We start from the raw sequence: 27,985 nt of genomic DNA on the forward strand, positions 1-27,985 counted from the left end.
TTGGCCCAACACTGTAACAGATGCAGAGGAAAAGGTGAGGGCGGGAGAAACAACCCTTGTAAACCAATTCTTAAAAATACAACGTACCTGTTCAAATCAAGGGACCAGACCGAAAGGGAGATTGTTTAAGCTTTTTACATAATAAAAACTGGCGACAAGTGTATCAGCACGCCGTCTGTCTCGTTATTACCAGAAGAAGTCACTTTCCTAGAATGTGCCTTGTAAAAATTCTTTTTGGCGGTCAATTGTTTGCTAGTTTTTTTGCTTGTGGGTTGGTTTTGTGCTGAAACTGTGGCGGAGAGTGAAACTGGGGCCAAAACTGCTGAAACGCGCCAGCGTTTGTTTTTCACCAGGTTTCACTCTTTTCATAGCCAAATTTATAGATTCCATCACCTTCACCTTTACTTCTGATGTTCTTTTCATTAAGCCATATCTTTAGCCTTGATGCCTTTTTATGACATCATCGCCTCTACATTTGTTCTTTGGTGTATTATTTGTTGATTAGTGTGTTTTTTAATCGAACAATTTTATGCCCTCATCCTTTGCCTTTACTCTGGTTATTTGTTAAGTGACATCTGCCATTTTCGTTTCCTTTACATACTCGCGGTTTCCTCTCCCTCTTTTTGATAATACGCGATGTGTTCAAAAAGAAACCGAACTTTTGAAATAGTGCGCCAACCAGCAGAGGGAGCGCTCTGCGGCTACTGAGCGCATGTAGCGGCAGGTTTAGACAACAAACTGCCATCTGCCGCATTTTGCTCTGACCGTTAGTTGGCAAGCTACAGCCGCTGAAGTAAGCACATGAACAAGCATACGGGGAGGACTGTATGAGTCGCACGCAGTGCTATGATTGGTTCAAGCGTTTTGAAGACGGAAGAATGTCAGTTGGTGACGATCCCAAGCCTGGACGATCTTCCGCATCCACAGATGATGACCACGTCGAGAGAGTTTGAACTGTGATTCGTGGAAATCGTCGTTTGACTGTTCGAGACGTCGCTGACGAAGTGGGTATCAGCATAGGATCATGTCATGCAATTTTGAGCGACAAACTTGGGATGCGTCGTGTCAGTGCAAAATTTGTGCCGTATTTGTTGACTGACGAACAGAAGCAGGCCCATGTTCAAATCAGCCAGGAACTGCTCGCCGCTGCCAATGACGATGAAAACTTTCTTAAGAACATCATAACAGTTTCCCCAAGTTTGTAGCAGAACTTCACACCCACACGCTGTTCTTCCAATTCCTTCATTGTCACTTTGGCACCAATCCGAAGAACAGTTTGTTCATGTGCTCCCTTCAGCGGTTGTAGCTCGCCAACTAACGGTCAGAGCGAAACGCGGCAAATGGCAGTTTGTTGTCTAAACCTGCCGCTACATGCGCTCAGTAGCCGCAGCGCACTCCCTCTGCCGGTTGGCGCGCTATTTCAAAAGTTCAGTCTCTTTTTTTGAACACACTTCGTACAGTAAGAATGGCTCACGGTTATTTTGTTGATCGCTTGTCGCAATCTTGATTTACAATGTTACCCAGCAGATATTTTTTATTTTATATTTTTATGTTTATTGACACATGTGAGAGTGACAATGCAGACACGTGTACAAGATCCTGAATGAAATATATGTTGCTTGCTTACCAGAAATAAACAGTTGGCAGTCTGCGCTAGTGGTGTCGTGTGTGTTTCTTTTGTCTGTCCTCGTTTTTTCGCGCAGTTCTAAAAGAACATCTAAAAGCAAAGAAGGAAGTCCTACAAAGTTGTCAAAACGTAAGGCAAAGTAAAACAGAGTCGAATCTTGTTAATTCGAAGATGCTTAATTCGAACTGCCGGTTTATTCGAACTGACGCTGTGGTCCTGTCCAAGTTATGTGTATTTCAATGGGCAAAAACGCTCGGTAATTGGAACGCGAAAACATTTGCTACGGTTAATTCGAACATACCGTGGACCGACAATGCTCTCAGCAGCACGCCAAATAACGCAGCGGCGCCTCCAACCGGCATTGCTCCGACAACACCATAGAGCAAAAGCATAGGAGAGACCCCTTAATGCAGTGGCGGAGGCCCAGTCCGGCCAACAAAACTGCCCACGCCGGCAAACGCTCGCTTCCCGATAACGCCAGAAAACGAAACTTCAGGGAGCGGGCTAATCTGTGTCGGGCCGGCTGTACCGGCGGCGGGCGTGCACGGAGATAGTCGAAGGTGAGGGAGCTGCGAGGTAGTTGAGAGTGAGGGCGAGGGGAGCCTCCGAAGCCACTGCCACCGCAGCGGCGGAGTTGCCGAGGCCTAATCCACTTCCCTGCCGCCCTCCTCCCTCACCTTCGACGGTCTCCGCGCACGTGCGCCCGTCGCCATGCTGGCGCCGTCTACTCCCAGAAGTTTCGTTTTCTGCTGTTATCGGGAACCGAGCGTTGGCCGGAATGGGCGGTTGCGCTCGCAATAAGCTTGCCTGCCGCAATATTTCACGACTCGCTCCATTCGTGCATTGTGCTATGGTGCTCGAATACTTCAAAAATACGTCCTTCCTTTAATTCGAACTTCTTTTAATTAGAACACATTTTCGGGCCCCTTCGAATTCGAATTATCGAGATTCGACTGTACAAGTCAAAGGAAGGCCACATTCCACTTCAAAAATAATCCCATTGTGCGCAATAAAATAATTCACCTGGATGCATGGCCACATCAGGACAACAATTAACCACTCACTCAAGTTGACCACAGTCTTTAACATAAATATGACAGAAACAAGTGCGAATAACTGCCACGAAGCATAAATGGTGTAAACTTCTGACCTCATCTGGCCACCCGAAGATGGAGAAGGGGAACAAGCCAGAAGAGAACCATGTATCCAAGACATCTTCATCTTCATTTTGAGTGCGTGAGAGAGAGAGAGAAAGAGAGAGAGGACAAGAAAGACATATAAACTCATTACTTCACTGCAAACAGACATTGTTACAGAAGCTATACACTGCCTGCAGAGAAATATTCTGGTACTATAATCTACAAAACCCACAGACCTTCAACATAATATAAAAAAGCTAGTGCACAATTTGTAACAAACATAGCATTAGTGTATGCAAAAGCCAATGTACTGCCAGCATAAACCGAAATGCAGACAAGCAAGGATTAGAAAAAAGTTATTTTTGCCTTCCCATGTTCACTAGTGCTCGTGCATTAGCATGATTCAGGGTCCAACACAGAGCTTAGAACTACATGTTTAGAACTGCAGAATGTTCACAAACTAAGTGCAGAGGAATCGCACATTACAACTGCGTAAGCCGTCGCCTCGTGTAATCTAGCTGGCCATTGTCTGCGTGGCTCAGCCTCCAAAGGGCACCGAGTGCTGCGCCGCAAGAAACACAGTATTAAACTAGTTACCAAAGACAGGTTTATTGCCTCTGGTGGCACCCATCACTGCACAAATGCCCAGCCTCGGGCAGCATGGAAAGCAGAAGCTCCCGTGCCAAAAATCAAAACATAGAAAGGGTGCCGCTAGCATGTCACTGCGAAAGGATGGTTCCGACTGCATGACCGTGTGCTACTATGCCACTGAGTCAAGCAGAAAAAGCGATATTTTCGTTCTGAAACATCGCCAGCGCTCCGCGAAACCAAAGTTAGCGAAGCCTAGTTGACCAGTAGTCACTGACAATTCGGTGCATGCAGTGACTGTACTTCTGCCTATCTGTAGCGACAGCATGGCTATGGTGGAAACATGGGCTGCGATATTGTAGCAATGATTGCCCCTTTATTCTCATCTACTCTTATCATACACTGTTAATGGCCAGCTGATCCAGTTGATAATGCGTGCGGAGCGATGCTCCGCATGCATTATCCACTGACAAAATGCAAAAAGGAATAGCATAAAAGGCATTGCTAGAAAATTGCAGCCACAGAGTGTCTGGGCCAAGGACAAATGTGTGTGCACTGAGCAACACGCGTTGACAAACTTGGGCCGTATTCTTGAACAATCACTTTTGAAAGATACTTTCATTTTTGTATTTCACATGACTAGCACTGGACACGTCCAAAGGCGGCAGCATTTTCACGCTGTGATAAGATAGCATGCTTGGCACTGTGCCAAGAATGATGTCACTCGTGGACGCCGACGTGTCTTGCGCTAGACACACGAAAGATAGTGAGCTTGGCACTGCGCCAAGAATGCCATATCTCCTAGACACTGATGCATCCTGCGCTAGTCACGCAAAATTGAAGGTATCCCCATAAGTGACGATCCAAGAATAGGGCACACCTTTTTTGGCCACTTGTGGAATAAAGTCGTTTATTTTTGAGCGAATCCAGTATTTCGATTCCCAATTATTCAGACGTTTTGGCAGTCCCAGTCAAGTCCAAATTATCAATTGGTGACTGTACCACCACACGTGGGCACTGGGCACCACTCTTGGGCTTAGTGTTCGGAAAGGAGAGACAGAAGTTACGCGCTCGCTGTTGACACACGCTACCGTTGATGAGTCCAAGTCTGAGTCATACCCAAAGGGGCCGGCGTACAAGAGGAAAAACGGGTACACACCTCGTGTGGTCCCAGAGAGAGTCTCCCTTTGCGCTCGACCTCATCATTGCACATCGCGCCGGTTACGCTACGTGCAGCTACTAGAGCGAGAGCACAATTCCCCACAACTGGTTAATAGAACACTACCCAACAGACCCTTCGGGGCGGTGTGAAGGATGAGTGACAGCCAAACCATCACTTTGTGTTACCACAAGTGGGAAAGTGAGAGGCGCAGGGACTGCAAATTAGACGAATACCCGCACAAAGGCGACAAGTGCACCTCAATCCCGATAAAATAAAACAGGCTTGAGCCAGTTAAGTTGTTTCTCCAAGAAAAAGTAGCAATTTCTGGCCTATACCATTGTATGTTGCAACAAATTTTACTTGTCCATGGCATTTGACATAATAGTAAACTTTCACTGCACCAACATGTGGAACCTAGGAATGTCACTGCCACTAAAAAGCCTCACTTGTTTAATGTAGAATTCAAAAAAAGGCAATTTGGTGTGACAAATGCATGTGAAAAACAACAAAGTTAAGATAGCATGCACAATCTAAACAGCTTCCCCAAGATAGACCACTAGCAGTAGTAAAAAATGTCAGGTACACGAGCAGAACTGGAGCAGAGCCGGGAGCACAAAATTATTTATTGAACTTTAAATGTCGTCCGACAAATTTTAATCGCATGTAAAGGTAAATTTATTACATGCAGCATTAATTAACCCCTTATCACTCAAGCGAACTGGAAATGAGGGCACTTGCTTCAGTTGTCAACTTATCAAGGTAAATTACTAAGTTCCTTCACCAAAAACTCTCTCAGAAGAAGGAAGACCACTATGTGACATTGCATGCATCTTCCTTGAGATAAGGATAAAGGAACTTGAGGTGCTAGTGTGACGGGGCGGACATTACTTACAAAATATCCTTGTAAATTGCCTTCAAAGCCACTAGTTATAAAACACGATTATGTCTGATTGTTGGATTATTGTCCCATCACAAAAGCTATGCAGCATTGGGTTCAGCCACTACTTTGGAGCCATCCCTTCTACCATAGAAAAGTCCCCGAGTTGACCTTACAAAGTCCCCCTGCAAGATGTGTCGAACAGCGCCCTCAGAAAGCGCCACTTATTTTTTGAAATTACCTTTGGTATGGGCCTCGTATTTGTGAGCATTGTTTTATATTTTTCATGGTCATCAGCTTTAGCACTTGTGCTTGACATCGTGAGTAATGCACTCTAAAATTTTTTTAACACATACGTAAGTCTTCCGCCCTGTCATGTTCTGTTGCAACTTGTTGAAATGAAACATGTTGCAGAAACAAAACAGTAATAATTATTGTGCACAAACCTTGACATTAGTAAAATATTTCCAACTTCTGAGCAGCTACTTTTTTGCCTACTACTATTTCTCTACACTATTTCTCCATATCCAATACTAATTGGCCTTACAAGCATCTTGTAGGCCTGGTTACGTTATTTTAGGAGCAGCGTTGTTCAACTTTTTTTGAAGGTCTCACAAGGCTTTGTTTACCTAGGAGCAAGCATAACAATATGCAAAAGCTAGACAATTGGGTTCTTTGACTTATACCTTTATAAAATGAGGTATACTGATGTAATGGTCAGAACAGGTCAGAGACGAAAAGCTATGCAAACCTTGTTTTAGGATGATCTTGCTCTTGGGCACATGAAACCTTTTGGCAGCTTTCTCTGCTGCCTCGTCAATGGTGCGCCCACTGACCCAGTGATCGTTGTCAGCCTCCTAAAAGCAGGAGCAAAGGCAACAGTTAAATTTTAAGTGCTGAACAAATAGGACATGCAACAGAAATCATTTCAGCATAGATCAGGGTGCTAATCTGACATGGGCACACTGGAACCTGAAGAGAAATTAAAGACGAGATGTGTCACACAGGAGTTTAGTAGTTCTTGATGGCGGCCTGCTGTGTAAATGAGTGTGACATTCCCTTTAACTTGACAAAAAGGAAACTATGTGTATGAAACTATGTGTCAGGTGAAATTGGAAGATCAGAGCACGAGGAAGCTACACCGTCATTTTATAAAACAGCGCCAATAAAGCACCAAACATCAGCGCGGCAACAAGTTTTCGCTACATCTTTGCTTTAAAAGCCTACACACAAAGTGAGTGCTGAATATATTTCTCCTCCACCCCACACTGCACTGGCAATATGTGATGCCCAATTAATTTTCTCTAGAATATTGCTTCCCTAGCCTATAGCTAGTAAAAAAAAAAAAAGCATACATTCATTTCTATCTGCAACCTTCTGTTAGATAATGCCAGCTACAAGCATGTTGCATTGCAATGTGGTTAATTAATGTTGAAAGCAATGACAATAGAATCTCACCGATATAATCATGGCTAGTATAACTTTTGCTATGACATTGATTCATACAATTCTTTAGCTGAAGGGCACTGCATAGAATGTGCCAAACTTTGGGCATTTCACATGCTCTCAAACTACAAATGATACCAATGCACCAGCAACCACTGTGACTGCTATCAGTAACATGTCAAAAAGAACATGACTAAGGTTTTTTTTATTTTCTTTTTTTTTTCTTTTGCTGCCATGTAAGGTGGCAAGCCTTAAAGTATACAAAAGCCAGTCCCTTTGTAGTTGCTGAAGTGCTCTACGCTACTCAATCACAGCATTGCTCAGTGGAACTTTCCCAGCATGGCACAGCCAACCAGTCAGCCCAGTGACCTTCTTTGCCCTTCCTCACACATCACTAAAGTCGTGACCAAAACTCATACAGTCTATTTGCAAGCATCAACATCTCAACTTGAAGTTTCGAGCAGCGCCAATGACAAGTGGCACAGAAGTGAACAGCATCCTCCAAAAGGTTAAAATGCAGCATTTTATGGACATACTGCACAATGTAGCATCCAAGACAGTTTAAAAATGTCAGCACAATATCACAGCTTCCAGAATCCTTTGCCTAGCAAAAAATTGTGTTTCTTCATACTAACAAATAATAGAATGAACAGGCAATACCCAATGCTAAATTAAATTTGTGCGTTCTACTGCAGCCAACTTCTTGTATTTACAACATAAAATATAAAGACTAGGAAAGACTCACAAAACACAGGGACTGTGCACAGCCCAGTCGTTCTTTTGTTTTGGGTGTCTGAAGTACTAACCAACTTTCCCAATTTACTATACACTCCTTTACCTTTTTTAAAGGTTCGATGGTGTTGCATATGTTGCAGACAAGAAAGATGTTGGCAACTCAATTTGCTGTTTGTAGCTGCAGACATTTCAGAAGGCACAGGCACAAAGAAGACAGCATTGCACAAATGCACACACGAAGTGCTTGCAGTCTGGGGAGCTGTGAGCTTTGAATCAATGAAAACCTAGCAAACTGTTGCAACCCAGGTTCATACAGAACATTTGACTTAAAATACAAAGGCAATTAAGGATTTCAAGGATGACAAAGGCAAAATTTCAAGGAGGGGGAAAAAAACCTTATCTGTACACATACACAGGAAAATAGTGAAATCTCATTCTTCTTAGCTGCAATTTCTTGCAGATAAGCAGATGCTGAGTACAACACAAGCTTCGATCTCTCAAGTGGCTTTTCAATCTTGACTTTCCCATTGTAATGATGTGAATCAGCTTCTAGCATGATGGTTAGTAGTGTCCGGCTGAAGCCAAAGATACTTGTCACATTAAAGTCAAATGGCAGAAACTTCCTTTCCACCAAGCATTTCTAGAGCATAAAGGCCATCCCACATTCAGCGTTTTCACGGCGTTTTCTGGCGTTTCGTCACCCGGCGCCGCTAAGCATTGACGCTGAGGGAAGCGCCAAGCTGAAACGTTGTGCTCAAGACACACCAGAAATCTCACCGCCACCACAGGACGCGGCTCGATGAGCGCTGACCAATCAGTGCGTGGCTGCGGCTGCGCTGCTGGTAACTTTTGTAAGCGACTTCCACAGTAACCAGTTCGCGTGCACGCCACCACGGGGCACCACTGTCTCGTCGGCAAGGTGGCACCGTCTGAGAAAGCAGCCGCTCGTACCTTCAAGCGCACTGCCGTGAATAGTTTTTTTTGTGTGTGTGTGTGTTTGTGTGTGTGCCGCAGAACTATAAACAGGGCATAAAAACCTTAATCAGGAACATTTCTCATCGTTCACTTGAATGACACTGCACACTGCTTCTGGTTAAATCTGCCTGGTCACATTGCGCAACGCTGGACTGGTGCTGTTCGCGTGCGTCTCATGTGGCTGGGTGACCTCTCCGGCGCCGTTGATGCAACAACGCCAAGAGACGGAACGGCAGGAGAAGCCAGTAAAAACGCTGAATGTGGGGCGGGTTTTAGGCTCGAAAAAGGAGCCATGATGCACATTACTTTGTTAAAGCTAATTTCATTTCAATTGCAACAAGGTTCAAATGTACAAGCCTTAGATAATTTGCAAAAGCGGGAGAAAGGGTATTAGTTTAGCACAGCCAGAACACAGGCACCTACCATATGTTTGGGACCTGTTTTCAATATTTAAGGGTCCCAAACCACTCTGAGCTCCAAATTTTTTATATGGTGGAAGCTGCATACCAGACTTCAATGAACACACAGTCGCAAGGACTTTTCAAAATGATGCCGTAATAGCAAGGCTACAGGCGTTTGGCGATTGACTACACGGCTTCCATGGTGTCTGACTTGCCTTCGCTATCGTCCCCACGGGCACTCTCTAGTCCTCGCTATGTATTTCTCTGTACTCTGCCTCATCAACTTCATGCAGTGCAGCGAAAGCTATGGGTTGCATCATCCAACCAGAATAGAGAAGCAGAAGAAAGGCTCCTTCATTGCCTGCCTCTGATCGCCCTTTGAGTGATGTCAACTGAATGGAAGCACCACGGGAGGATCAGTGGCACACAACGGGTACGCCCTCCTCTGTTGTCGGAACACATAGTCGGCACTCGTTAAAGTGACACTGTCATTCCTTGTTGATCGACCAATCGACAGCTGTTACCTTGATGAGATCACGCGCATGACCCTTCTGGAATCACAATGTGCAAAGATGAGACCAGAAAGACTTGAAGAGGAGCATGGAATTGTTTTCCCGAGTTTGTGGCTTTCCCGCAACCATGTTTGCCAAAGCATCTGTACATGACATTTGTGTCCATTCAATTTGTATTCATAATATCAGTGGTGGATTAGGGGCCCTTCATGGCAAGAACTTCCTGTCTCTTCCCCAAGTTTTCTCCAAACTGCAAAATTCCCAGACATTTACCAGTTTTAGAGTTGGCAGAAACCCTGACGAGAATAAATAGAGCAGACAGAAAGAAAGGCTTACAGCTCCATGCGGCGAGCCCTCTCCTTCAATGCTGACAAAGTAGGCTGGGATCCGGTGTCCCCACCACAGCTGCCGTGAAACACACCAGTCCCTGGAAAAGTTCAGAGATAAAAAATCAGAGCATGCGACATATCCATCCTGGTAAAAAATGACAAGTTTTCACCTGGTTGGAGACGCAAGGTTTCACCGGGTTGTTTTATTTCAAAATCGACCTTCATAATGTGGGCTCACTGACCTAGTGCATGGACACGAACCCAAACTTTATTCCTGAGCAAAGCTAAAACCTGATGTACCATAATTATAAGTGCTTACACAGCCACTTGTTGCAATATATCAGTGAGGCAAACATGCAATAGTAAAACTTGTGGAGATGGGTTTGCACAAGGCAAAGCCTACAAGTGACGGTCAAGAAAGGGCACGACACTCCTCCACTCCACAACGAACAAAGGCGCTACGACAGGGTTCGTCGACTCTCCGACACGGCCCAGGGAAGGCTCCGGAATCGGATTGCCAACAAACACGGGTTTGTTAACCCAAGATACAGCACAGTGCGACAGTCACAGCGCTTATGGGCAAAGGCTGACCGCAGGACTGACCGAGAATGCACTGAACTAGGGCTAACCGGGGAGCAGTCCACCAAGTGCAAGAACGAGGAGCCACGAGAGCAAAGGTCCCAAATAACCAACTCGTTGCAGGCCTGTGAGCGTCTGCCACCGCAATGAAGTGCTCAGCGAAGGAGAGCTCAGGTGGAGAGGGTGCTCGAGGGCCGCCACTCGAGACCAATCAGGGTGCGCCCCAGTGATGTATGCTCGTGCGGTGACTTGACATCGAGAGAGAGATGCACGGTTTGCGCGGGAAATTAGCTCCGAAGTGCTAGCCATGTCCTCCATGTTGCCATTGCGGCGACGGTTCCCAGAAATCGAGCTAAGTACAACACGCAAGCTGGGGGATGAGGCACAGGAAGGCACCTCGATCCCCACAAACTAGTGTGGATATGCTGAAGTTGTTAAACAATATTCAGTGGAGTCAGACATAATTCACAAACATTATGGAGCTTTACATTGCAATGAAAAGTACAGACAGCCTGTTCACCTAATCCAGGAAGTTTCAGAGCCTTTCGGGCTCTAATTTATCCAAGATAGGCTACTTGAATTATAAGCTCAAAGCTCCTCCCAATAGCAGCAACTGCCACATTAATAATGTGCAACACGACATCAAGAACTGCAGCACGCTGTCATGTTGTTTGCAAAGCATGGATAATTCGGTTACATTGGGCTCCTGAAATGGCACGTAAATAGTTGTCACAACTCAGTACAACTGACTTCCATTAATTTGACCTTGGCAGGACCTACGAAATTGACTGAATTGTTTAGCAGGTTAAATTAAAGAATACAGAAGCAGCGTGCATAACAGCGTTTCATCATGCCGACCACATTATACAGTGTAGACCGCTTATAACGTAAGTCGCCGGAGTCGCGAATATCCGCGCTATAAGCGGTACCGCACTATAACCAAAACAACAATTTTCAAGGCCCGCACATATGCAAAACATGTGCACCGAGCCGCCACGCGTATGCGACAGTCGAGGAATGCGTCTAGAACATTTGCATTCAATATACAGTCGTATCTCGTTAATTCGAACCAAATCGCGAGGCGGTGCCTCCGACCGGCATTGCTCCGGTACCGCCATAGAGTAAAAGCTGTGGGGATGCGCGACTCTCACGCGTCTCCTGTGGTCCGGCTTCACTGCGTGGCCGGGTGCCGGAGGCGGTCGTAGTGGTTGCGGCGCGTTGCGAGAGATGGCGCGAGTGTCGAGATGCTAACGCCACCCAACGGCAGGGTGACTTGGGAGAAAAAGGTCGAAGGCGCTCTCTCTTTGGGTTGGGATCGGTGAGCGACGCGGACGTCCCGCGCGTGCGCCGATCCACGCTTCGCGAGACGTCTCGCGTGGCTCAGAGCGGGGCACCGGTATGGACAAACAGGGATCGTTCAAACGCACACGTGAATGACTAGGCGATGGTGTCACAGCATGGTGCGAACATATTCACTCGCTATCGGGTCGCGGTGAGTCGGACTTCCTTGATTTGTCGCGCGCCCATGTGAATGTTCTATTGGTAGTTATTCGGCTAGTGTGCTTTAGTGTATGAAAGGTGCAATAAATGCCCTTTTGATTGTTTGCACTACTGTGTTGTAGTTCCTTTGTCCCAAGAGCATGTGTGAGACGCAACAAAGCTTAGGAGAGACTCCTCAATGTCGCGCGCGAACAAAACAAAAAAGAAAAAAAAAATGCGGTGGAAATTTCACCCTCTCTCAAATGGCAAGGTCGCCGATTCTGCGTTGCGCCGGCACATGCGTGTACATGCCGACGTCTCAGCCACAGCTACCGTAGCCACACGTAGAAAATGGCAGTGAACCCTGCTTTCTCCTTTATGCTTCCTCTACTTTTTAGTCACGTGTTGATCTTGCACGCTGCGGCTACGGCGTAGAGGGAAGCAGCGGCGCTGTTCCAGGCCGGCCAACGAAACTGCCCTCGCCGGCAAACGCCCGCTTCTCGATAACGGCAGAAAACGAAACTTTGGGGAGCTGGCGCCGGGCCGGCTGGAGCGGCGGCGGGTGAGCACGGTGACAGTCGAAAATGAGGGAGCTACGAGGGAGGGCGAGGGGAGCCACCGAAGCAGCAGAGTTGCCGAGGCGAAAACCGCTTCCCTGCCGCCCTCTTCCCTCACATTCCACGGTCTCCTTCGCCGTGATGTGCCGGCGCCGCCCGCTCCCTGAAGTTTCGTGGCCCTCGCTCTCTATGCGTGCCGTGATATTTCACGACTCGCACTCAAGATTCTGGTTTCAGCCGCACTGGCTGTTCGTTCGCACCATGCCCCCTTCTCCTCCACTTCGTCTCTCTTTCTTCCTCGAGCACTCCTTGGGGCGCCCGTTTGAGGGGAGCGTTCGCCGTCTCTGCTGACTTCCGTACTCCCAGGCAGCCGCACTGTAACCGGTATTTCGTTTCCCGCAACTGCACTATAAACGATACGTGTATACATGGAGTGCTATGGGAAAATTAACGGGAGTCTGAAAAGACCGCACTATATCCGGTCCTGCACTATAAGCGGTTACGTTATAAGTGGTCTACACTGTACATTGTTTTTCTTTTCTTTTCCAGGATTTCAGGGTCCTTTTTCTTTCAGCACAGACACCCAGTACCCAGATTTATTTGTTATACAATTAACCCCTTCAGGCAACAATTAATTAAGTCAATTGAAAATTTTGTTTCACCACATTTCCTGTATCTTCAAAATCATGAAAACCGTACGGCGGCAGAATGCAGTAAGAATTTTGCATTGTTCAGTGAATTCTGTCAAGTTTACAGAATGTGGACTCCATGCGATAACCTTCTACAGGAATGCGAAATATGAGAACATAAACTATTTCATGTCTTGCATACTTGGAAAGCACCCATCTAGTCACTTGAAATATATACAGTATAGACCACTTATAACGTAACCGCTTATAGTGCAGGACCAGATATAATACGGTCTTTGCAGAGTCCCATTAATTTTACCATAGCACTCTATGTATGCGCGTATCGCTTATAGTGAAGTTGCAGGGGACGAAATACCGGTTACAGTGCGGCTGCCTGGGAGTATGGAAGTCAGCTGAGACGGCGAACGCTCCGCTCAAACAGGCACCGGAATTATTCGTGCACCATAGCACAATGCACGAACGGTGCGAGTCGTGAAATATCGCGGTGCGCAAGCACATAGCGACAGAGGGCCAAGAAACTGCCCACGCCGGCCAACGCTCGCTTCCCGCTAACGGCAGTAAACGAATTTCAGGGAGCGGGCGGTGCCGGCACGGCGGGCACACGCGGAGACCATGGAAGGTGAGGGAGGAGGGCGGCAGGGAAGCGTACTTGGCCTCTGCAAGTCCGCCGCTTCGGTGACTCCTCGCGCCCTCCCTCTCAACTCCCTCATAGCTCCCTCACCTTCGACTGTCACCGCAGTGCGTGCCCGCCGCCGTGCCGGTGCCAGCTCCCTGAAGTTTCGTTTTGTGCCGCTATCGGGAAGCGGGCATTTGCCAGCGTGGGCAGTTTCATTGGCTGGACTGGGACAGCACCACTGCTTCCCTCTGCGCCGCAGCCGCAGCGTGCAAGGTTAACACGTGACTAGAAAGTAGAGGAAGTATAAAGGAGAAGGGTTCACTGCCATTTTCTACGCGTGGCTACGGTAGCGTGGCTGAGACGTCAGCACGTACACGCATGTTCCGGTGCCACTCAGAGTTGGCGACCTTGCCATTTGAGAGAGGGTGAAATCTCCACCGCATTTTTTTCTTTCTTTTTTTTTTTTTCGCGCGCAACATTGAGGGGTCTCTCCTAAGCTTTTACTCTATGGCGGTGCTGGAGCAACGGCGGTCGGAGGCACCGCCGCTTGATTTGGCGCGCTGCCGAGAGCATTGCCGGTGCGTGCTATGTTCGAATTAACCGTCCCAAATGATCTCGTGTTTGAACTACCGGGCGTTCTTGCCCATTGGAATACACATAACTTTGACGGGACCACAGCGTCAGTTCAAATTAAGCATGTTCGAATTAACGAGATTTGACTGTAAATTGAATGCAAACGTTCTAGCTGCATTCCTCGACTGTCGCATACGCGTGGCGGCTCGGTGCACATGTTTTGCATATGTGCGGGCCTTGAAAATTGTTGCTTTGGTTATAGTGCGGTACCGCTTATAGTGTGGATATTCGCGACTCCGGGGACTTACGTTATAAGCGGTCTACAGTGTACTAGGGTGTTCTGCAGGCTGAAAGCCACTTTCGAATCTAACAGTGTCTGCCTGGTTGACTCGTTGGCGACGTATGACGAGCGGCCATTTAAACGGCATTTTGTAATCGCCACGCATTTCGGAAATGGTATTTCTCTCACGATCACTTTTCGTGACACAATGCAGTACTAGTTCTGAATCACGGCCGGAGGCGTGGCAGCCCATGCAATGGCCACCATCTCAAGCACCATAAAAGAAGTCCACGTCAATGGGAAGTGGACTTTGTCTTTACTGCACTTTGTTTTTTTTTTGTACACCACAGGTAAACTTCAATGCACACCAAGCCACAGAGTATGCATGCACCACCCGTGGTACGCAAATCGTCATCAGTACAGGTCGATGGCAATGCAGCCATGCCATTTAAAATTGGCAATTGGCAAACAAGATGGCGGCCATGACGTAATTCCAACACCTGCAATCACTTCAGGCACTGTGGCTGATTTTGTAAACAAAAATGGCAGCCGCCATGCAAGCTTGTTGTGGCAGTATTTTACGCAACTTAACTCTTTCCATACCGCACCCATTGGGCATCAGCGACGACGACACAAACCAGCCCAGAACATCGGCGGCCGCAGCCCGGCACGCCCAACTGTAGTGCTTGCAGTTAAATTTTTGTGCAGAATACCTGTTCAATGAAAAATTTTCATTTTTTCGGAGGTAGTGCCTATTAGATGGCAATACATTTTGTATATCTCAGAATTTTAGTTACATTTTTTTCTTAGTAGATACAAGCGTGTCTTTACAAACTTTGTTCAATTCTATCTCACAATTTTGATTTTCGCAATTTATATCTTTTTTATGACATAAACCTCGTTAATAAAACATTTATGCGTGAAAATTGCATTCATTCTGCATTTTGTTTATGTATTAACATAAAATATTGAGTGCACTACAGTGTAGACCGCTTATAACGTAAGTCGCCGGAGTCGCGAATATCCGCACTATAAGCAGTACGAACAACCAAAGCAACAATTTTCAAGGCCCGCACATATGCAAAGCATGTGCACCGAGCCGCCACGCGTATGCAACAGTCAAGGAATGCGGCTAGAACGTTTGCATTCAATTTACAGTCGAATCTCGTTAATTCGAACCAAATCACGCTGGCGGCGCCTCCGACTGGCATTGCTCCGGCACCGCCATAGAGTAAAAGCTTAGGAGATACCCCTCAATGTCGCATGCGAACAAAACAAAAAAAAGAAAGAAAATAAAACGCGGCGGAAATTTCACCCTCTCTCAAATGGCAAGGTCACCGACTCTGCGTTGCGCCGGAAGACGCGTGTACGTGCCGACGTCTCAGCCACGCTACCGTAGCCACGCGTAGAAAATGGCAGTGAACCCTTCTTTCTCCTTTATGCCTCCTCTACTTTGTAGTCACGTGTTGACCTTGCACGCTGCGGCTACCCCAGGCCGGCCAACGAAACTGCCCACGCCGGCAAACGCCCGCTTCTCGATAACGGCAGAAAACGAAACTTCGGGGAGCTGGCGCCGGGCCGGCTGGAGCAGCGGCCACGCAAGGTGACAGTCGAAAGTGAGGGAGCTACGAGGGAGGGCGAGGGAAGCCACCGAAGCGGCAGAGTTGCCGAGGCGAAATCCGCTTCCCTGCCACCCTCCTCCCTCGCATTCCACGGTCTCCGCGTGCGCCCTTCGCTGTGCCGTGCCGGCGCCGCCCGCTCCCTGAAGTTTTGTGTACTTCCGTTATCGTGAAGCGAGCATTGGCAGTTTCGTGGCCCGCGCTCGCTATGCGCGCCGTGACATTTCACGACTCGCACTCAAGATTCTGGTTTCAGCCTCACTGGCTCTTCGTCTGTACCATGTGCCCTTCTCCTCCACTTGGTCTCTCTTTCTTGCTCGAGCACTCCTTGGGGCGCCCTGAGGGGAGCGTTCGCCGTCTCTGCTGACTTCCGTACTCCCAGGCAGCCGCACTATAAGCGATACGTGTATACATGGAGTGCTACGGGAAAATTAACAGGAGTCTGAAAAGACCACACTATATCCAGTCCTGCACTATAAGTGGTAACGTTATAAAGTGGTCTATACTGTAGTTCCTTCAGAATAAAAAATGTGGCGTAACCTACAAAGAACACCTATTTTCCCCATGGTAGGGAAAGAGTTAAGTGGCAGAAAATGCACTTAAGCTCTCTTTTTTTCCCCTGTAAGCGTGCATTACACAGGTAGATAACAGGGACACTAACATTCCTCCAATGTCGTTAATACGAGATTGCACTTTGCAGGAGTTTCATTGCCGAGAGATACCTATGGGCATTCACCGGAGATACAAAAATATTTTGCTGTGGCAAAAACTCCGTTGTCTCGGGCTTTACTTATCACAACGTTCGACTAAACATTTTAGATTTATACTTCATTATGACTGATAATTCATTATATCCAGGCTCGTTCTAACGAGGCCTGACTGCATTTTTAAGTTGCCGCATTATTTCCACTGAAGCGCTGTTTGCATTTCCCATCAGGCAAACAAAACAAATGTAAGCAGCTTCTACAGAACATAACATTAGTAGCTGGCTGTGGTTAACGTCGTCAGCAGCTGTGAACGTGTGAGAGTTTCTAGACCGGCAAGGCATACACAAATAAATAAATTTCGTTTTAAGGACATCTAGACCACCAAATTCACTCACATTTTATGGAGTAATCGAATGATATACGAAGAACACGGTGAGATGGAGAGTTGCAGTGCAGAAATACAATGGTATGGCCTTTTCAATTATAAATTAATGCACTTTGCAGCAAAGTGTGGAGGTGGCAGTGCTAGAGAACAAGCTGCCGGTCGTTAGTTTCTGCCTGATCAAGATCAAGCGGACAAGCACTTAGCCAACAATGCTGCAGGAAATACAATCATAAGGTAGCATAGAGCGATTCTGGGCGTTTTTTTGGCCAGAACCAAATTTTTTAAAGTCATCTATTTAAACTCCTTGAACACTCCTCAACATTGTATTTGCAGTACATACTAAACTTAGTGCCACAAAAGTGTGATACTCACCGAACGTTCTCGAGAAAGTAGTTCCAGATTTTGATGTGGTGCTCGGGGATCAGTTTCAAGTTGCCCTCCCTTACATCCTGTAGGAGACAAGACCACGAAGCTAAGTTTAGTGAGGCACAAGAAGCTGCGCTTAAGAATTCTAACGCCTGGCTTAGTGATGGAAGCACACACACATATACAAAGAAGAAAAAAAAAAGCAAGATAACCAATGTTATGAAAGTTCATCAGCTTCTCAACATTTCTTACAAGGCACTACTGAAGAGTACGGGGCAGTGTGACCAGTTGCACTTATTATAGGCAGATTTAGGCTCAGCCTTTTCGCTGAGTCACTTGCAAGAATCACTAGCAACAATTGGTGATTTGACACACACTCGCCTTCTGGCATGTTCAAATCATCAGGTAGCCCTAACTGGCAGATTCATTTGGGCTCTCCAGGCATGAGTAACATATTTCAGTGTCACATGGGTAACTGTTGGCATGTCTGTTCCATGCTGTGAAAGAAACACACTGTTACCAAGGTCACGATGGACACCATAGGTATCCAGTTAAAACAGTGATGAAGCCAAATACACATATCTGCTGGAGTTGCCACATGCTCATAGTGAAGTGTAAAATGAATGTGGTGACCAGTGGGTGATGCCTCACTTAAAAATTGCAAGAAATATGTCCCACATCATTCATGCTTTAGATGCGCAACTTTCATCAGACACAAGAAGAGCAATCTAATAGCTATCATGATTTGCTTAGTGCATGTGTAAGGTAGACCTTCATGGTGGCGAAATAAACAATGGCAGCCACGTTTCGGTTGCCACAGACGGTAGATGGATGTGAAAAAAAGAAAAAAAAAAAGGGGGGGGGGGAGGGGGTTACGTCGTGCAAGCTTGCCGTGAGCCTCCTAATTTGACAACTCTTTACCATCGGCACCTACTGCGGTCGACCTGTGGGGCACCGATGACCACGCAGAGCGTTGCGAAGTGATGTGATGTGCATTCCCCACTTTTGTCTGTCCACAGATTGGCCTTAATGAACTGACAATAACCCACAGGAACCACTTGCCATAAAGATGAAAAAAACATTCCAGTTTGCTAGAAGAAAATTGGAAAGCAAAACTTTCTAATCAATCGGGGATGCCATTAAGCATAGTATGGGCAATTATTAAGCTGAAAACCCCATTGGTATTTAGGACAACTTCACTATTTCTTCAGCTTCGGAGGGAAATAAAGCACTAAATTTTATTTGACAGACATTCTATTGCTAAAAATATTTTCCAGACCTTCGTATACAAACTGAGTTGTTATCAGTGCTGGGATACTCATTTGGCGTTCCCTTTAATAAGAGTAGGGCGTACCATACATCTCGATTCATAGGTAAGTCGCTGATAGCTAGCATGATTCTTATTAATGGGATTAGGCCTTCCTGAGCACGTGCAGCACTGAGTTCTTGCACAAAATTAGGAAGCATAAATGTTTGTGTTAAATTTTCTGATATTCGATTCAAAATCTACTAGTATTCAGTATTTTCACACCCCTAATGCATACCCAATTTTTATGGGTTCAAAGAAAACAATGTATGTACACCTAAATCTAGCATGCACTCGATTTTATAACACCAAAAATGTAGCATGCCTCAAATTGTGGCAATCAGCAATAAGATGAATCCTGTAGAGAATGGTATTTTTCCCAGAATTCTTCACAGAATGGAAATTTATTTACACAATGTATAGTGTTGTCAATCTCCAGACAGCTTCTTATCACTTTCTATGGACCCTAACATGCTGCCCTCCTTGTGGTCCACCTGTTTCTGATATCCCGCATTTCTCAAATCACTCAACTACAATCACATATCGGAGGTGGCCTATGCCTGCGGCACATGCAAGTTTCCAGAGCGCTGAAAACATGTGACATGATTCTGTTGCTGCTAACCTGGCATGTAAAAAACTGATTATTATATGCATGAGCTGTCGTATTTAAGCCCTGAAATTGGTGCGTTGGTGCTGCTATCCCACACAAGAACTTGTTCTGCTGCTACCTTGTGATGACAATGGCAATGATGCTGGCTCCAAAAATAGGCTGTCGCTAACGCCGCAAACACTTAAGTATCAGATTAAAATGAGCAGGCAATTTTTGAACCAATTTTCTTGCGAAAAAGGCGTGGGTTAGGATCAATTAAGTAAGGTAATCATTCATTGTGGCCTGCCATTTTCATTCAAAAATCTGCGAAAACAGGAATTTTCAGCGGGAAATGATGAGTCTTCGACGCATTCACTGTCCCTTACCGCCGTCAACACAGACATGCTGCAGCCATTTTGGTCACCAACGGGGCCAGGCCCATGCGCGCAGACCAGTCAAGCTTGAATTATCAGGGTCAGTCAACTTCATGATTGAAATAACAAAAGCTTTGGACCATAGAAATGCATCGGTACCAACCAGGACCTTCTGTAGAGATCGAACTAAATGTTACTGCTGTACTTCATGCACACAGAATATTGGATATAGACCAACCTTGACAGCCTCGGCAGCCATCTTAGAAAGGCTCACAAACCACTGGACCTTCGGCAAAGGCTCCACAATATCCTTGGACCGGCTGAGAAGAAAATCGGGCTAATTATAATGTATCCATCTCTCAAATTCCACTTTTTGTTGATAATGTTACTGCTTATTTCTGAGAAAAACTGAATTAAATTTGCATACTACCATAATTTTCTTCATTTAAGTCGAAGTTAAGAAGAGTTTTTTCACACCTCTACAAGGCCATCTGCTAGTGACATTCCTCCCCTTCTTTCCCTCTTTTGTTACATGGCACATGGGCAGGAGCTAAAGCCATCCCAATCTGCATTTTTACTCAAGTGGCAGTGGTCCGTCCATGAAGAAGCTTTAACGGTAGCAAAAGCCCAAGCTAGAAAGTCTCCCCGAGACGTGAGCTATGCACTGTCAGCTTGGACAAAAAGCCAAGTGGATGCACCCTCATGCTTTGCCCTATCACCTTTCTGGTGGAGCAAAAGCAGCATTATATGTTCCCGCTGCTGGGATGAGCTTTGTGCACATGAGCACTAGAGTTCCCCCTAGGCTGTGTGGCAGCTGCTAGGATACACCAGTCTGAGCAAAGTGCCATCATAAGTGCTCAGCTAAAACTCTCCACAGAGCTTGCACCTACATCAATGTTGCAACTTCCATCTAGCCCACGTTCTTTCTGAACCTAACAGTTCACGTAGCAAAAGTGACTCACGCCTCGCATCAGTGATGTTTCTCTAAAGGTAAATGAATCTTGGTGTGTCATGATGCAGTCACACACTCACTTTCAATGAACCTCGAAACCAGAAGCCACTGAGATTCACATACATGATTGGTTGCTTTGTGCGAGCTAGCGAAAGGAAGACAATAGGGCTCATGAATTTCAATAATCTTTGTTTTCAATGGTCCTAGAAAGTGTGCATGTGACTGCAATAAAACACGGACAGTGCTCAACAAGCAATGTAGTGGAATCCCTGTAACACAGGCATTAAGAGACAGGAACCTTGTTCAATCATAGTAGCTTCAAAAATCACAAGAGTGCCAGGAGTACCTGCAAATGGGCACAACCATGGGGTTGTCTTTGGTGCCTCGGTAGAGTCCTTTTTTCTTCAGGGCCTCCAGGACAGCCTTTCGGGCATCAAACCGCTTCATCCCCTATAACATGCCCAGGAAATATACTTTTTCACAGGTTGCAGCAATTAAAAAACACTAATAGGTAGAATCTCAATACAGTAGAACCCCGCTGATACGTTTTTCACGGGACCGTAAAAAAAACGTAAGAGCCGGGAAACTCAAGGGCCGAGAAACAGGAAAAATTGAGAAATGGGAGTAGTGTTGAACTGCACACAATATTATTTTAATTCTTACGTGTGAAAAAAAGTAGTTTCACCCGAAAGCCGAAGCATCGATTGCGATAGTAAATTAGTAGACAGCTATACAAAGTAAAGATAGTAGTTTTATCGTCCGTATAAACTTGTAAACATTCGCTTATTAACTATATTACCAAGCATGGTGTGAGCGCCCACAGGCAAACATGAACACATCCCACTCAATGAGCGCGGACACGTGCTGTCAAACACTGGTGTCAGGAAGCGCCGCTGCAGAAGCGACCGAAATGACTTTCGTGCTGTTCTCTATCGCTTCAATGCAAACTGAGCGCCGAGAACACACAGCACGCACAAAGCTACGAGGCGCCGCCACATCTACACTGCCTCGACCCTGCCCCCAACACAGATCACTTTCAAGATACGGTCCGCGCCGCGCAGAACGCAGTTGATGCCAGAGTACGACGACGGCCGCTATCCCTCCCCCCTCGCTCCCTCACCGGTGCCTCGAGAGCAACGGAAGAAGGCGCGCTTCCTCCCTGCTTTTCTTTTTTGCACGCGCGAGATTTAGACACGGTCGTCGGCTCCCCTTGCACGCTTTCACTCGCTCACACAGCATACGGCGCGCGGCGACGGCGTTATTGCCCTTGGACTTTATACAGAACGTCTATGCGCCAAAACTAATTTTAGGGCCACAACGCGTCATAGACACCATCTTTAGATAGCAAATACGGATCTCAAAGCCCATGCTTTTGCTGGCGGAAACCGAAAATACGTTACAGTTGTCGCCCCCGGCCCTTTGGGCCGCCCATGCCCGAACAGGAATTCAAGTCAAGCCACCAAGCCAAGTGACATGAAAAGTCAGAATGGCTGCTCGGGCCGGCGCGGAGTGCAGTTTGCAACGTATGATGCGGGAACGGTCCCACAGTTGCGACGCAACAGTGGGGTTACCAATGCATTGGGTTTTATGGAAGCTGTGCCGGGACCGGCCGAAAACGACGTAACAGCCGGGAAAACGCAGAATTCGGGAACATAATAGCAGAGTTCTACTGTATAAGAAACACAGATATAGTTAAATATTTATTAAACATAACAAAGGAAATTTATAATTTTGCTTTTATATTAGCATGCAACCAATATTATATGCTCATAATAAATATTGAATATAACGAAGGTATTTTTGTGCCAAATACAACTTTATTATAACATGGTTTGTATAATGGTACTGTGAGCTAATATATTGTGTTTATGTATTTGATTGCAACAAGCAGTTTTTTTTGGCTGGGGAATGCAACTGACTAAAATTGGGATACACATTAAAATCAAATACAAAGAAAAGGCCCCACTAGCCACAGTCATTATCACTGGCATCAAGCCTGCCCAGCATAGAGTAAATCAGGTATATCCTGCATGCATTTCTGCATGTTCAGTGCACACCGCATAGGTACCACGTGCAACCTTCACATCAATCGCAAACGGGCGTCACAATTTGTGTAAAGGCACTTCTAACACTATTTCTATTTAGTATTTATGGCATTTTTATTTTATGAGTATAAAAAATACTCCCATTTATTATGATCCTCTGAATGAAGCAAAGCTTCCATAATGCAGAGCTCACCGAAAACTCTCCGCAGCCTGGCGAGATGGTGCCGTCATCTTCAATTATTGTGATGATAGGAAGCTCATGGCGCATGGCAACTTCATAGTCATTGTGGTCATGCGCTGGTGTGATCTTTACTGCACCTGTACAGCAGAGGTCACAAAGACAGAGATTTGCAGGAAAAGACAGATTGAAACAAAAATTCAGAAATCAATCAGAATCTTTCTACATTGCAATGTTGAAATAAAACACACAGAACACTACATTATATATACCATATTTACTCGGAAAATGATTGCACTTTTTTCAAAGTTGGGGGGTGCGTTCATTATATGGGGTAAAATTTTGAGTGATTTAGATTTTTCCGTGGCCACCTCTAAAAAATTAGGAGACACAGTATGATATGGCGCCTAATGCACCGGAACACAGCCAGATCCGAGATTTATTGCCGTGCTGTAGAGTCGGATGACATACCTAGCATGCGCAGGCATTCACATAGGCGCTACGGCAAGACAAAACACCTCGTTTCCAGCGGGTCGGATGCCGTATAGGTCGCCAAATCGTGTCGGATGCCTCCTACTTTTGTCGCACGCTGGGTGTCCGATCCAGTGCTATTGCATGGCGAAAAGCCTCGAATCTGGCTGCCGTCCCAGCGCATCGGACGCAGTATCACACGCCGAATCGTACCATGTCTCCTACCTCACAGCAGCAAATTCAGTGTACGATCGTTATGCGAAAAAAAGAGAAAAAAAACACACTTATTGATTGGAAAAGTGAGGGGTGCGCTCATTATGCGAGTAAATTGGGTAAATGTCAATATCAAAAATGCATGCATTGATTGAATGTAAGACACTGCTTAAGGGTGTAACACTTCACAAGACAGTGTTCCCTGACAGGCTATGGGACTCTGCTAAGAGAACAGCGAACAAGCCATAGGCAACCAATGCTGAAGCTTCTCATACGAACAGCAGTGCCATAACACACAGACAACAGTTCCATGACACCACATGCTATTGCTTATCTGAAGGTACATACAGCAGAACCTCATTCATATGTTTAAAAAAAAATTTTAAGAAACATGCGAGAATATAAACGTACGATCTGAAGCCACTAAAAATTTAGAACACTCAACTGTCATTGACATCTACACAATGCCAATTGTCGCGTGAAGCGTTGCAGCACGATATACCAATGTAAGCCGAGCTGGTGGGACTCGCGCGGGCTGAGACGGGCATTGTCGTTTTTATGGCTTCAGCAAGCTTACGTTTGTGCTCCACAAGTTCGGCCTGGGTCAGTAGCTTCTTTGGGCAGGGCACTTTGGCAGGGTATTCTGGCATTCTGTGCCCACTCCGCCAGAATCACTGCGGTACGAGATGGCTTGCGCATCAAGCGAGTGGGGCCCGAGCGACCAGAGATGCGCTTTGTTGTTTTCTACTGCGTAGTGTTTTATAACTCGTTAAGGCGCTGTGTACACCAAGATGCAGCCTCCGCAGCCCAGCCCAGAAATGCAGCCTCCGCAAGTGGGAATGGAACCCCTTACTTCGTGCTCAGCTGCAGAACGCCTTAGGCAATGAGTCACTACAGCGGGTCAAAATCAGTGCTCTCTGGCTATTGCTAAAGTACAATGCAGATTTCTTGGCTAATTTCATGATGCTAGAAAAATTGAACAGATCTCTCAGTTCAGACTGCTGTTTTAATTCACAGGTGTCACAGTAGCCAATGTTAAAGGGACACTAACTGCAAATATCAAGACAACGTGGACTGTTAAAATACCATTCCAGTAACCTTGCAGCAACTGTTTCATGTCAAGACACGACTTAGTTCAAGAGAAAATCGAGTCTGAAGGGTCCGCATACCTTTCATCATCATCATTATCATCAGCCTATATTTATGTCCACTTCAGGACGAAGGCCTCTCCCTGCAATCTCCAATTACCCCTGTCTTGCGCAAGCTGCATACCTTTAGCGCAATTTAAATTGACGACCCGACAAGGGCGGCAGCAAGCACACTTCTCAACAAGGTGCGTGCTCTCGGCCGGCGTGTGCATTATTCAATGCAATCAAACTCTCGTTAATTCGGACTTATTTGGCCGCACATCGGTTAATTCGGACTACTTTCGGAGCTCGAGGAGCGCCGCAAATGTGCGACGCAAAAGAGCAAGAACGGCGCTAGCGTCCAACCGAAACGAAGAAGCGGAGTCCGCATCGCCACAGCCATCAGTTGAAAACGTACGTGAATGACAGCAACGCCGGAACGCTTCGAGCCTATTTGTGTCTTTAAAGCCTGTATTCTTGCGTTTACCACGGCTCATAACACCGCATTAGCCGCAGGCTTTCGTAACTGCGTAGTCGTCATCCACGATCGCGTCGATAGCGGCCGCGGTCGTCTCCGCAGCGGTTGTGGCGAACAGTAGTTTCATTTTTACTCGGTACGCGCGTAGGCCGTGTGCCTAAAAACTGCGTAGTCGCCATCGATGATCGCATAGATAGCGATCGCGGTTTCGACTGCAGGTGTTGCAGATCGAGAATGGTAGTTAATTCGTCCAGACTCGGAGCGTGCGTCAGGCGCGTGCCTTCAGCACCGCAAAGTCACCATTCATAATCGCGTCGATAGCGAACACGGTTTTTTCCGCAGCGGTTGCGGCAAACAGTTTCGTTTTGACTCGGTGCAAAGCTGTCGAGCTTGAAGAGCACCGGCTACATCGCGATTATGTTTCAGCTTACTGGCGAAAACGTAATCGCGATGTGCGCGCGATAGTACAAGCGTGTCTACATTCTTGGTCTACACGTTTCGCATACGTGCAGGGCTTGAAAATTGTTGTTTTGGTTATAGTGCGGTACCGCTTATAGTGCAGATATTCGCGACTCCGGCGACTTACGTTATAAGCGGTCTACACTGTATACCCATGTCTGTTGCGGATTAACTGGATCAATTAAACCACTCAGCCTATAATGGTGCATCTTTTCAGCTATGACATGCTCCTCTCCCTGCTTTGGAGGGCTCATGAGGTCGTCCTTCCAAATAAACATCAGTATTACCTATCTCCAAATCCCTTTCCCAACTCCCCAAATTAGAGTGCGAGTGCATTGTGCTCTGAGCTGTCTTCCTGATTCCCCCACATGCCAATCTTGGCTGTTAACATATGCGGTGCATGAATACGTCATGATGTTATTGCTGTACCACTGGTGTGCCTCCACTTTACACCCTGGCAATAAGAGAACTGCCTATTTTCTGTAAACAAAAAGGCACTCAAAGAAAACGTGAGACACTTGCATGAGGAGAGCCTCTCCTTCATTCTTTACTTGTCACCGAGTGTATCTGTGTGCGCATTATTCTATGAAAAACAATATCACCAAGCTTTTCATGTTCTTACTCCTGCAATGTTTTTGCCATTCTATCTGCATCCAAATGAAATGGTACTATCTTTCTTACCCAAGCTAGATGTAATCAACAGTGCAAGAGAGACAAATAAACAATGTCATTCACAATGGCTTCTCCCCACTCACCAGTGCCAAACTGCATGTCGACAAACTCATCAGTGACAATGGGAATCTGCCGATCACAGAAAGGGTGCACCACGTATCTTCCGTGCAATTCAAAGTACCGTGGGTCATTTGGATGTATAGCCACAGCGGTGTCGCCCAGCATGGTCTCAATTCGGGTTGTGGCCACCACCACTTCTTCATCTGCTTCTGCGATAAATCAAATGCGGAGGAAATGGTCAGGGCAAAGTGTGAATCGCAAGTGGTGTCGCCATGTGACTTGCCCAGAAGGCACTATGTTCATTTCCACACCACCTGTTGCTTCAAGGAGGAAGAATAATTACTATTTGAACGCTGCAGCAGCTATCACCAGTGTAACGTGTAGCGCACGGCGACGATGTTGCTGTGTTTGGACTCTACACGGAACCTCAAAGCGACGTCCACGGGGACGGCACAAATGCGCTCCGCAAAAAAATGTGCTTCTGCGCGGTTACTACTCCGACGGCAACAGCGAATTCGCGCCCCCTACCGGTAGCTTCTCCGCGTTACCGAGAACTTATCTCGAAGGCCATGCTTTTGTGCACGGCAATCGGCAGAAAATACGTCATGGTGGCCATGTTGTAAGTTCACTATCACTGGCGACTGTCGTCCGGGCGTCGCAACTCGAGAATCGAACGTCTGCGCACATGAGATGTTGCGGATGTGCCTGTACGTGTGAACAAGAAAAATAGTACGCACTAACCGTTTGGTGGGCAATGAGCGACAATGGCTTATAAGCAGTGGTGGGGTTCAATGGGGGCTGGGTGGGGGAATCTTCGCGACTACGTTTAAACCGCAATTACGCATTAAGCGGGTACGTATTAACGAGGTTTGACTATCCTTACTTCGTATAGCTGTCTGCTAATTTGCTGTCGCAATCACAAAGACCTTCGGCTTTCGGGCGAAACTGGGACTTTTTTGTTCATCGCAACTTTAGTGTGTTGGGGGTAAATCTAGAGTGATAGTACATACGGTAAGCATTTATTTTTCCAATTTTTGTGCCGAACCTGCATATAACGAAATCCTCTTTATAACGAAGTTTTTCGGGAATTTGTCAATTTCGTTATATCCAGGTTTAACTGTATAACGAACTTCAATATAAAGAGTCAGAAGTTCGGGTCAGAATTTAAAATACAGTGTGACCCTTGCACAAGAATATACGGTACATAAAAGTGCATGATGACTGCCCACCTATGTTGCACAAGTAAACAGATTTGCTCATGCTCACTGTCAATCAACCACCAAGCACCTTTCTTTTGATTTTCTAGGTTCAAATGTTCCAAATTTCAATCTTCTTGAGCACCCCAAGAGTTCTAACCCTTCACTGCATTTACACACACCTAAAGAAAACTCATCAAAGCTGTTCAAAGCTCCAGTCAAAATACAGTTTATCTTTGTGCTTTTAACAAGTTGCTGTAGTA

At 46.2% G+C, this 27,985-nt stretch overlaps 1 protein-coding gene across 1 annotated transcript in view; it reads right to left on the bottom strand.

Annotated features, from left to right (window-relative positions):
* The window catches only part of LOC119437278 (valine--tRNA ligase-like), a 103,257-nt gene that overhangs the window by 53,787 nt on the left and 21,485 nt on the right, over positions 1-27,985 (bottom strand). The window contains exons 9-16 of the mRNA XM_037704336.2: positions 26,550-26,735; positions 23,062-23,186; positions 21,170-21,273; positions 20,110-20,191; positions 17,609-17,685; positions 9,799-9,889; positions 6,145-6,250; positions 2,778-2,848 (exon numbers count right to left, since the gene is read on the bottom strand). Of these exons, the coding sequence (XP_037560264.1) occupies positions 2,778-2,848; positions 6,145-6,250; positions 9,799-9,889; positions 17,609-17,685; positions 20,110-20,191; positions 21,170-21,273; positions 23,062-23,186; positions 26,550-26,735 (842 nt within the window). The remainder of the gene's footprint in view (positions 1-2,777; positions 2,849-6,144; positions 6,251-9,798; positions 9,890-17,608; positions 17,686-20,109; positions 20,192-21,169; positions 21,274-23,061; positions 23,187-26,549; positions 26,736-27,985) is intronic.

This window comes from Dermacentor silvarum, chromosome 1, assembly GCF_013339745.2.
Source record: "Dermacentor silvarum isolate Dsil-2018 chromosome 1, BIME_Dsil_1.4, whole genome shotgun sequence".
In the NCBI taxonomy this organism is placed as follows: Eukaryota; Metazoa; Arthropoda; class Arachnida; order Ixodida; family Ixodidae; genus Dermacentor; species Dermacentor silvarum.